The sequence below is a fragment of the Macadamia integrifolia genome, unplaced genomic scaffold (assembly GCF_013358625.1).
Source record: "Macadamia integrifolia cultivar HAES 741 unplaced genomic scaffold, SCU_Mint_v3 scaffold1971, whole genome shotgun sequence".
Lineage (NCBI taxonomy): Eukaryota > Viridiplantae > Streptophyta > Magnoliopsida > Proteales > Proteaceae > Macadamia > Macadamia integrifolia.
Genome location: NW_024868442.1, coordinates 25,926 through 37,488, shown reverse-complemented (window position 1 = coordinate 37,488; position 11,563 = coordinate 25,926). Strand labels below are relative to the sequence as shown.

The 11,563-nt window shown below is 33.4% G+C and overlaps 1 protein-coding gene across 1 annotated transcript in view; it reads right to left on the bottom strand.

Annotated features, from left to right (window-relative positions):
- Positions 1-2,497, bottom strand: part of LOC122065312 (ABC transporter G family member 1-like) — a 5,368-nt gene extending 2,871 nt beyond the window's left edge. The window contains exons 1-3 of the mRNA XM_042629101.1: positions 1,828-2,497; positions 1,441-1,520; positions 30-494 (exon numbers count right to left, since the gene is read on the bottom strand). Coding sequence (XP_042485035.1) covers positions 30-494; positions 1,441-1,520; positions 1,828-2,407 — 1,125 coding nt within the window. The 5' untranslated portion in view covers positions 2,408-2,497. The remainder of the gene's footprint in view (positions 1-29; positions 495-1,440; positions 1,521-1,827) is intronic.
- Between the last annotated feature and the right edge of the window lie 9,066 nt (positions 2,498-11,563).

Below are 11,563 nucleotides of genomic sequence, written 5' to 3'. Positions count from 1 at the left end.
TTAGTTTCACACTTTGATCATTTAATTACCTCATTAGCTCCAGAAGCAGGACCAAAGTAAACTGTTCTTCCACTTGATAGAAGACAGAGATTTTGGAAGAGCACAAAGACTTCACTACTGGGTTGATGGATGGATGCAATTACAGTCCTTCCATCTTGTTGAGCAAGGCCTGCAATTCTGTTCATGACATGGAAGGATGCTGCACTGTCGAGTCCACTTGTGGGTTCATCCAGAAAGAGAAGCTTAGGGCGTGTTAAGATCTCAATGCAGATGCTGACTCTCCTCTTTTGACCACCACTCAGTCCTTTGACACTCCATCCTCCAATTCTTGTGTTCATGGCATCTTGTAAACCCATCTCCCTTATGGTAGACTCTGCTCTTTCCTTTTTCTCAGCCTTTGGCATAGAATCTGGAAGTTGGAGTTGGGCTGAGTAGTAAACAGCTTCTTTGACAGTCAGAGTTGTCATCAATGTATCATCTTGAGTCACATATGCCTAAATTTAATGGGAAAATGATGGAAATTAGATTATAATTACAAAATTGATAGTAAAACATCTTCAAAAACATGCTTTCATCCACCATGTAAACAGAATCTCTTCACTGATCACTCTTGGATGTTTGATGGGAATTCTAGAGTAGTGTGAATGGCCATTAGATCTAGTAATTAGGATACCATAGTGGTGGGTCAATGTGAACGCTCACCATCCATAGATTTAACTAGATACAACAATCATATTAGATAATAATTAAAAATATCTTTTTTTTTTTTCTTTCAAATAAAATTTCTCCCTTTGCTTTGACTTTCAACCAAACAGAACATAGGAAAACAATATTTTCAACGTCTATCCGCATAAGTCATAACTAAGGAAAGACCGAATGTTCCTTATGTTCTAAGTCTAGACTCTGATTAAACCAAAGTCCACACCATGGAATTTTTTTTTTTTAATAAATATTTTTATCCTTAAACTGCACCGTACATGTCGATACTAGGTCGGCCAAAAATTGGTCTCTGCCTGCAACTCTTATACGAATCACGTAATTTAAACAATTTGATACTAATTCCTTAAACCATGCTTCAGAGCGAGTTTTATCATCGTTGTTTGGGTATAATCTCTCTTCCACATAGTGAGACATCTTCAAGACACCACATCAGTGTGTGAACCTCATTAAATCTTTATGTTATGTGGATCTATATTTATTTATTTTCATATTTGTTGGTATTTACTATAACATATACTTGACTAATAACAAAGTTAGAGGAACCAAGATCGAATTGGCCGATTCGATCAATTTTGATTGGAATCAGCCACAACCGTTCCCGATCTGTTTTGATCCCGAACTTGGAAGATTAACTTTTTGGCTAATTCGGATTGGAATTCAAGGAATTTAAAATTAAAAAAGAAAAAAAAATCAGGAAAAGGAATTTTGTGTAGTGATTACCGAAGTCCCAAACGATAACCTCTGTTTTCTGCCATTGACAAGCACCTTCCCTGATTGTCTTGTGTTTGATCCTAGTCTCCCTGCGGCCATTTTTCAAATAATCAAGGTCCAAAAGGTCTCAGTTCAAAGTAGAGAACAAAGAAAATAAAATATAAAACAAAACAATTTTCCAAGGCTAACGTTTGAATGGTAAGAAAAATTGAGCAATATTCCAAAAAAGAAAATTTTAAAAATTCCAAATTTTTCTTTTGATTTTTCCACAGTAAAAGAATGAATTACAGTCAAGGTCTTCCAAGACTCCAATTAGTCTCAATAGAAAAATCTCAAAAATAGAAAAGGCCAAAGGGCAGAAAGGACAAAATTCAATATTTTCCAAGGCTTAATTACCTGCTAAGGTGTCTAGAAGTGTAGATTTGCCAGAACCAGAAGGACCCATGATGGCCAAGAGCTCACCGGGCTGAGCATATCCCGTCGACCCTTGCAGGATTGCTCGGCTACCCTTCTTGCGATCAGTGACCGATACCCAAAGATCCTCCCATGTCAAGTAAACACCATCATCACTACTACCTATTGAGGCATCAGATTGAACTCCAACTTTTCTAGCATAGTTTTCTTCTCCCTGGCTTTGGAAGGCCACAGATTCAAAACCAGTAGTTTCATATTGGTCTCCAGAGCCAACCCTTAAGGTTGGTGACTTGTAGTGGAGCTCATCTTCATGGCTGATGATTTCATGAGTCTCAGGTTGATGTTGTTGATAATGAGCAAGAGGTGCAGGAGATGAAGTAGGACCATGGATGCTGAAGGGGAAAAGTGCTCCGACGTTGTAGGACATGTTACCTTCTTCAGAAGCAAAGCTTCCCATCTCTGAACCATCTTCATCATCTTTCACCACCTTTGGTGTAATTGGTTCAGGGTTGGGTGATCTTGTAGGGCTTGGACTTGGTGTCCATCTAATTGGAGAAGCCATTCTTAGAACTCAAGACTCAAAAAAATTGGTTTCTCTCTCTTTGTGATCTCTGTATGTGTGTTTCTGATGAGAAAGAGGAATTGAAGTGTGAGAGAGAGAGAGAGAGAGAGAGTCTTAAACTCTAGGGTAACTGTGTGGTTGCTTCGTAAAGACTGAAGAGTAATGGTTATATATAGAAGTGGGGGATGCCGGTGAAGAGGTAATTGGTTTCTCTCTCTTTGGATCCCTGGTATGGAATAAAGTTGTGCCGCCCTCGTTTGATTTTGACTTTCGTAAGTCTTGAGTAAATGCTGCCTCTTCCACGCTTCTACCAACCCATACTTCGGTAGACTTGGTCAAAATTATATTACAATAAATTAAAATGAAAATAGAATAAAATTCTTTGATCAAACGGGATAGGTGAACCCACCGATAACAGCGACACAACGCTTAGATAGATAGAGAGAGAGAGAGAGAGAGAGAGGAGATCGTACAAATCAATATCTAACACCTATTTCACCTTTTGTTATTATAAGAATAAAGAGATGATATATTTAAAAATAAAAAAGACGATTTTGAATTCTGGTTCGAACAACTAGGTGATCATACGAGCAACTGATCCATTTTGAAGAGAAAGAGAGAGGATGTTAGTGTATACTACACAAATTTTCTTCATGAGAAAAAAATAAAATAATTGAAAAATCAAGCACACGCCAATGAGACCCATTTACCGTCAAAGCAATGGGAAAGGAAGGTTTGAGTTGGGTTGGGGTAAATATGTGAATTTAAAACTAAAGCCATTTATCGAAATTGAATCAAATCGTTTGCATGAAAATCATAAAATTGTTTATTGAATGGTTCAATTTTGATTTTAAAATTGAAATCGTGATTCAATTTTTTAGCTTTAAATTGTTGATAAAGTGTTTAAATAAACCGTTAAACCGATTAACATCTAAGTAATAAGTTTAAGTCATTCAATGTTTAGCTTAAAAGCATTTCAACAATTTTTTTTTTAAATTTTTACATTAAACAACTATTAAAAAAATACATACAATAATAAACAATTCAATTCAATATTACAATTTACATTCATTTCATTAAATATTTTAAAGCTAAAGAATTTATTTGGATAATAAAATTAAAAAACATAAAAAAATCGGTCAAAATTGTTTAAAACAGAAATGAAAATCGTTTATTAAATGATTCATTATTTAATTTTTCAGCTTTAGCTTCTGAAAAAGAAAACCATGGTTTCCACCTCCCATCTTGTTATGCCTGTGGAGAAAAAAATATTTTCTCAAATGACAATGGACCGCCTTCTCTTCAAACCGTGAAAACAAGTTGCAAGTGAAACACGTGGTTGGAAAAAACACGGGGCTTTACTCGGCGAGTCACCAACTTAAGCCGCCTACTTCAAAATATAAAAATCAAGAGGTGGCAGTGAAGAATGGGTTGTGTAGATTCAAAGAGTTGGGAGGCTAATATGGTTTGTTTCTAAGTGAGGTGTCACTTGGACACCCCACCCCAGATGAAACCAGTCTGCTCTAGCATATTTGTCATGTCACATGTTAGATGGGTTCAAATTTTATAAATTAAATATTTCGTCTTTTGAATTGGTTAAGTGGAAAAATAAAGCATTGAAAATTATAAGAATATTACATAGGTGCATCCATATATATGAGGAATATATTAAGAAGGCAGACTGGGGGAAGACTATTTCAAGAGGGAAATGAGAGATGCCAAGAATGTTTGGCACAATGCTAACATGTCATCTTTTACCCATGTTAAAATTATCCAGACCATAATATATCTAATTTTAATTAAATATATCATCCCACTGCAAGGTAGTATCAGCTAATCTTATAATGACATTTTTTTTTTGTTTTGTTTTTGTGGTGTGGGGTGGGGTGGGGTGGTTACTCTTTGGCATTGTATACTTGTTGCAACTTCAAGAAGTTGGTGATAATGGATCTAGATATTGTATCAAACCGACAATATCAGTTGATACGCATCAGTATTGATGATAATAAATATTGATACATCACTCGTAAATACGAAAACAAAAAAAAGTTATTTCCTAGAATCAGCCTGTTACAACCAATAAGGTCAATCTATATATGTTTAATTTGGTATTGATACATATTGATGGTGATAGATAACAATGCTGATACCATGAATTAAAACCTTGATGATTAGAGTTCTTACTAAGGTGACACAATGTAATTTTGATTATTCATGATAAGGAAAAAAAAACATTTTGATTGACCTGCATAATTTCATTCTTGCAATTTAAAATTTTCATTTCTCCCAATATTATATCTATTTATAAATAAACTCCCATCAACTTTAACCGAACAAATAAAAGCCTAAAGGCTACGTTTGGTAGTCATTCTATTCCAAGAACAGCGTTTCGTATCAAAAACAAAATTTTTCGTTTTTGTATCAAAATTTCATTTTGGAACGAAACTCAAATGTTGGAAACATGGTTTTCTCGTTTCTGATGTTTTTTTACCTGGTTGGTTTAAAAAAAAAAAAAAAAGGAGCCGTGGATATTAAACGAAAGATTTCATTTCTTGTTTCCGTAAAACAAAAAAAACGACAGAAACATTTTTTTGAATAACTATCAAACGCAGCCTATGTAGAACTAATATTTTGTATCATATTAAAAGCAACCTAGTGCAGGAGGCTCCTACTACTATAAGGTCTGGGAGCCTCATGCACTATCTTCTCATAAATGAAAAAGAAATAAAAATAAAAAGGGAAAATGTTCTGTATCATATAAGTATACATAAATAAAAAATGATTTGTGCTCGCTCCCAATAACTACTAACCAACACATTTCATTTTTCCCCCTTCTCATCATTTACATGGGAAAAACAGTCAATCTTTGTTTTCAATCATATATAATTATAATTTGCTAAAGTTAATGATCACTTTAATTAGTTATTGACTATTTCTCTAAAATCTAACGTGATGCCTATGACGCATTAAGTTTAAATCTCTACCATTGTATCAGACAAATATTTCCTACCCATACAATCCAATAGAAGTATGGAACCCTATTATATAGACTAGTACCCCCATTAATGGAACAAATCTTAAGCTGGTCTGAGTGCTATCATCTCAGGCCTCCATGGTTTCCACATGGAAATTGGAGTACCTTGTTTCTATGGTTGGATGGAAATATTTAATGAGATGATTTTTTTCGTTTCTTGGAAGAAATAATTGGATGATCAGTGTTATGACAATGGTGAAAATAGGAAAGTAATTGGAAGGGAGTTTCCTTACAATATTCTGAGAAAAAGAATTCTATTGGTCTAGTATTCTCTATGACTAAATGCAACTAGGTGTGCATTAGGTTTTTTTCACATCGAACTTGTGTCTGAGCATATGGGGCACAGACGGGTAAATTAAGTTCTTTTCCCATCTTTTTTTTTTTTTCTTCTTCAAGGGGATCTTCATTAGATCATAATGGACAAAATTATTCTACAATTTCAAGAAGCTTCTCATGGAAACACTAACAAGGTAAAGACATTAATTTAAAGATTCATTTGATGATACGAGGGAGGATACCAACTTCACAATCATATGGGGTTTACATAGCCATGTAGAGATCTTGTCTCTCTCTCTCTTTTTTTTTTTTTTTTTAATGAAATACGGATCTTATGTTTATTGGTATTTTTTTTATTAGAAGTCAAGTGGAGGAAAATGATCAAAGATGAAGTCAAATATATTATAATATTTTTTGGATGAATAAAATAAGTTAAGATTATTCTCCATTTTTCAAGTCTTTATGCAAGAATATTCCTATTTCCACCCATACCATTGATTCATAAGTTATTGGGTATACAGAGGCATGGAAAACACTGCACTTACTTAGATCTCTGTCTATCTCCTTCTCCTCTCTGAAAAGTCCCTTATACCCCTTTTAAACGTCACAAATGTCATCTTTGAAAACACAGCCGAGATAAATGTGGGCTTTGAAAACACAAACGAGGTCTTCCCAATTACCAGCAAAACCTAATAGTGAGGCTTCTCAGACGTTCTAAGGTCTAGAATTTTATCTAGAAGCAATTTCAATTTCAATTTCAGTGGTTAAAATCCCAGAATTACCCACCAAATTTCCCATTATATACCTATTCTACGCTTCAGCTTATATATGCCTTATAGGCAGGGGTGTCAAATTCTAACCCAAACCGAACCGAATACAAAAATTGACAGAAACCAAATCGATCAAGCAGCCAAATAGCCTGACCAAATTAGAAACGAACTGCAAAATGAGTTGAAGTTAGCTTACCGGTTAGCTCCGATAATAATACATTAAGAAAAAATAAACCGGATCAAAATCTACTAAAATCAAAGTTTGGCTTTTCAGTTCCAATTCGACTTGGTGCAGTATTGTACCAAAACTAATTCAGCCCACCTTTACTTATAAAGATTAAGGTTGTGCTTGGTAGTCATACAGAAAAATGTCAAAAACGTTTTTCTGTTCTATAGGAACAAAAAAATAGAATAAAGCGTTTGTTACCAATTTGGTGTCTTTTGGTTTTTTTGAAAAAAAAAAAAAATGCTAGAAACATAAAATGATGAAACAACGAAACCTTAATCTGTCATTTTGCTTTCATTCCAAAGACAAGAAAAATTGAACAACTACAGTGATCATTCCTGAAACAAGTTCACCAAACACCATTTTTTTTTGAAACTGTATTTTGACACAGAAACTAAAAATTTTATTTTTGACATGAAACGTCTTACCGAAACTGAATGACTTCCAAATGCAGCCTAACTAAAAAATAAATTTTACCTCTTTGAAAATATTTGGAAAATAACCCATGACACTAGGGGCCCGTTTGATAACGTTTCAAGAAACGCATTTCTGCCGTTTCTGTTTCCAAAAACAGCAGAAACAGAGCAAAAAGCGTTTGATAAAACTGTTTCGTTTCACTTATTTTTAGAAATAGAAATAGAAATTTCTACTTATTTATGGTTCAAAAAACGACCTATGCAAAACAAGTTTAACTTGTTTCGCCATTTTTGGAAACGACTTGTGGCCATTTTTTCACTGGTTATTAACTACTTCTAAAAACATGACTTATCAAACACCTTCAATTCCGTTTCTGTTTCTAGAAACGAAAATTTATGTTTCCGCAGTTTCTTGAAATAGAAACAAAAGAAACGTTATCAAACGGGCCCTAGGGATACCCGCAAGTTGCAACCACAACATTGCGTACAAGTGTGACTTCTGATTTACATATATAACAAAAAACAGTTATTAAGGCATTGTTTGACAATGTTCCGTTTCTGAGTTTTCTTCTTTGCAGAAATAGAGAAATAGCTTAAAAAGCATTTGATAAAGTTGTTCAGTTTCACCCGTTTCTAAAAACATAAATCAAAATTTATGCATATTTACAATTTTAGAAACGACTTTGACAAAACAAGTTGGACTTGTTTCGTCATTTCTATAAACAATTTTGAGAGAAAAAAAAAAGTTGTTGTGCCCGATAAATCTCTCAACTATTTAAACATAAAAAGAGGCAACCGAATCCTCTCTCCCTTTTGGGCATCCGATGATACTATTGGGTTTTTTAGTGGCATTATGTCGGCAAAAAACGCTTTGAGAAACATGTTTATCAAATACAAAAAAAATCCGTTTTTGTTTCTAAAAATGTGAAAATATGTTTTTATTATTGCTAAACACAAAAACAACAGAAACATTATCAAACGGTGCCTTAAGTCAGTCATTACTTTTTTTTTTTTAACTTTTTTTCATTTTGATAAAAAAAAAAAATGGTCAGAATAATTGTAGACACGTGCTCATGGAAAATGCAGATAGAATTCGTCACAGAGAAAATAATTTGAGTCTGAGATTGAAATTAAAACTTAGACGACATGCAAACACATTGCGAACTCTTTTTTGTCTTTACCTAATTTCTCCCAAATGTATAGGTATTAGTAGTCAATTTCTTCCTATAAATTAGGAAAGTGATAGAGAGGACTTGATTTTGGTAGAATATCATCATCTAATTTGTCTTTTAGTTTTGATTAGAAACTTAAAGTCAAGGAATGAATATCATGAAGATGACTAATTCATAGGGACATTTTTTCCTTTATTGGCAAGTTGAGAAAATAACAATACCACCCTCAAGTCATAAAAGGAAAGCTGATATGAAAGTATTAAAAAAATGCGAGGTTGGAAAATTTGACACGGATCGAGTTTTTCTTCACCCACGGCTGCTTCACCATAGTCAATAATACCGTTAGATTATATTAAAAAGGCTAGTTTCGACCTAGTAAATAAAGGATAGAAATGCATTCGATGACAATTTTTATTTTTGACGCCACATCACCTATAGAGAAAGAATTTTGAAAGCCCATTTTTAAGAAGATTCGTACACCTTCGGCCATACACCAAGGTAGATAGAGAAGGCTTGGAATTTGAGAGCATTTTAGAAAAATCAATTTTTTTTAATTATGCATGTAATAAACTCTCTTTTGATTGCTCCTTGTATTCAAAAGTTTTTAAATTTAAGTGCAAAAATTGATTTTTAAAATAACCTAATTTGAATGTGACTTATTGTCATATCACCAATGGGGTTGGTAGCCTAGTGATGAAAATGCCCTCAATCTATCACCGCTCGAGTCGGTTGATTGTGGGTTTGAGTCTTGACATGTCCCACTATCACTCATTGGTCCTACAGAAACATTGCTTGCCGTCTACCACAGATCACCATTTTTTCATTAAAAAAAAAAAAAAAATGTACTGTGATATCATTGTCACAGGAGTTGTCCCTTGTCACGTTTCATTTTTTTTTTTTTTTTTACAGGTGAATGATAGAAGTTTAATCTCATTTTGTTACTGTTTGGTTTTCTAGTGGATTCTTAAATTTTGGGGTGTGGGGGCGGGGGGAGGGGTTAATTAGCCTCGTGGAAACACTCCTAAAAAACCAATGCAATACATGAGGTTGAATAGAAAAATAGTATAAAAGAAAAAATAGATAGCAAGACCAAATATATTTGTTAGTAGTCAATCTACCTGTTTATTAGGAAAGAGAGGACTTGGTTTGTGGTTTGGGTAGAATATCATTATCTAATTTGTCGTTAATTGGTTTTACCGTTATTTTGTCTTTTTTATCTGTCTCACAGAATTGATGACAAAAATTCAAATGTCAAAGCATGAATATCACGAAGATGAATAGTTGATAAAAACATTTTTTTCTCCTCATGGGAATATTTTTTTCATCTTATTGACAAGTTAATGAAGTTTTTTTCATCTTATTGACAAGTTAACGACGTAAGAATATCATTGTTAAGTCATCATTAGCAAACAATACAAGAAAAAGGGGATCATTTTTTCATCTTATTAACAAGTTAACGACGTAAGAATATCATTGTTAAATCATCATTAGCAAACAATACAAGAAAGAGGGAATCATTTTTTTTCATCTTATTAACAAGTTAACGACGTAAGAATATCATCGTTAAGTCATCATTAGCAAACAATACAAGAAAAAGGGAATCATTTTTTTCATCTTATTAACAAGTTAACGACGTAAGAATATCATTGTTAAATCATCATTAGCAAACAATACAAGAAAGAGGGAATCATTTTTTTCATCTTATTAACAAGTTAACGACGTAAGAATATCATCGTTAAGTCATCAGTAGCAAACAATACAAGAAAAAGGGAATCTTTTTTTTCATCTTATTAACAAGTTAACGACGTAAGAATATCATCGTTAAGTCATCATTAGCAAACAATACAAGAAAGAGGGAAACTGATTCGGAAGTTCATCGAAATATGAGAGTTAGGTATGTTAGCAGCATATCTAAATCCTTGTCTATCTTTTTCTATCCCATCAAATGAGGATTGAGTTGAATTCCTCCACCATAGTCAACAGTACTATCCGGTTATATTTGGATAGATAATTTTGACTTGATAAATAATGGGTAGAAAAGTATATTGATGATACAGATTTCAATCTTAGGGTACGTACTCACGTGACCAATAGAGAAAAGAATTTCAAAAGCATGTTTATGAAAAGATCCTTACACCTGGTCCATTGACAATGGTAGATAGAGACGGTTTTGAATTTGAGGATATTTCAGATACTTCCAATTTTGTATTTATGCATATTTTATTTATTAGATGCAAATATCATAAACGTTAACTAGTTTCATCTTTGTATTATAGTGCTTTTGCTTTTGTTGATGGAGCTTCGCTATCAAACTCCAAAAAATGTGCAAGACGTGCAATTATAAATGACAGGAGAATGATGGTTATTGGAACGAAGTGCAAATCTGGTTGGGATCATTCAGCTGCAACCATGGAAGCTGAAGGAGTCTGTGATGTTCTTCTCCTAGCTAAAAGATTAGGATTCTCTGTTTTGTCGATCTTTTTTTATTGTCAGTCTCTTATCCAAGCCCTCAAAGACATCTCTACCTCTCTTGATTGGGCATTGATGAACACATTTATGTGTGAAATCTAAGGTAATAAAACATGCATTTTATATATTTCGAATGGAGCTACCTTGGGTTTTACTCTCTTTTTGCAGGTTTTATATTTTAAAGGGTTAAAGCATTATCGGATGTCATATCTTTCCAACAACAACTACCCATTCTAATTGGTGAACTATGGTGTGCAAAATTCCCTTGTTCCACCAGGAGGTCTCAAGTTTGAATCTCATGGTTGCCTTTTTTTTTGGAGAATTTTGTTGAAGATTTTTTACTTTTCACTCACTTAAAGCACTAAAGGCATGGAGGAGATTTTCACATCAAATTGAAGCAAGAAAAATCGTGGAAGGGGTTCATGCGCAAGAAAAGAAGAAAAAAAAAATGGAGAAATAAATCTTGTCCAAATCTTCTCTCTCCTCATCACCAAAAGATTATCCAAATCACACAAAGTAAGAAGAAAAATCGTCCCTTGGAAGAAGAAAAAGAAGAAAAAGAAATAAAATAAGCAAAAAAAAAAAATTATAGAAAATTTCTCCAAGTTTATTTCTCTCTTCTCTCTCTTCCACCTTAGCACTTTTGGTCTCAAAAGATCTCATTACCAATTGTAGGTTTCTCCCTTTTAGAAAAGAGAAATTTGTTACCCTACCTCTCCATTCCCTATAAATACAACTTATGTAAGAGGAGGGGAGACACTTCATTCTTCTTCTAGTGTTTTTTTTTTTTTTT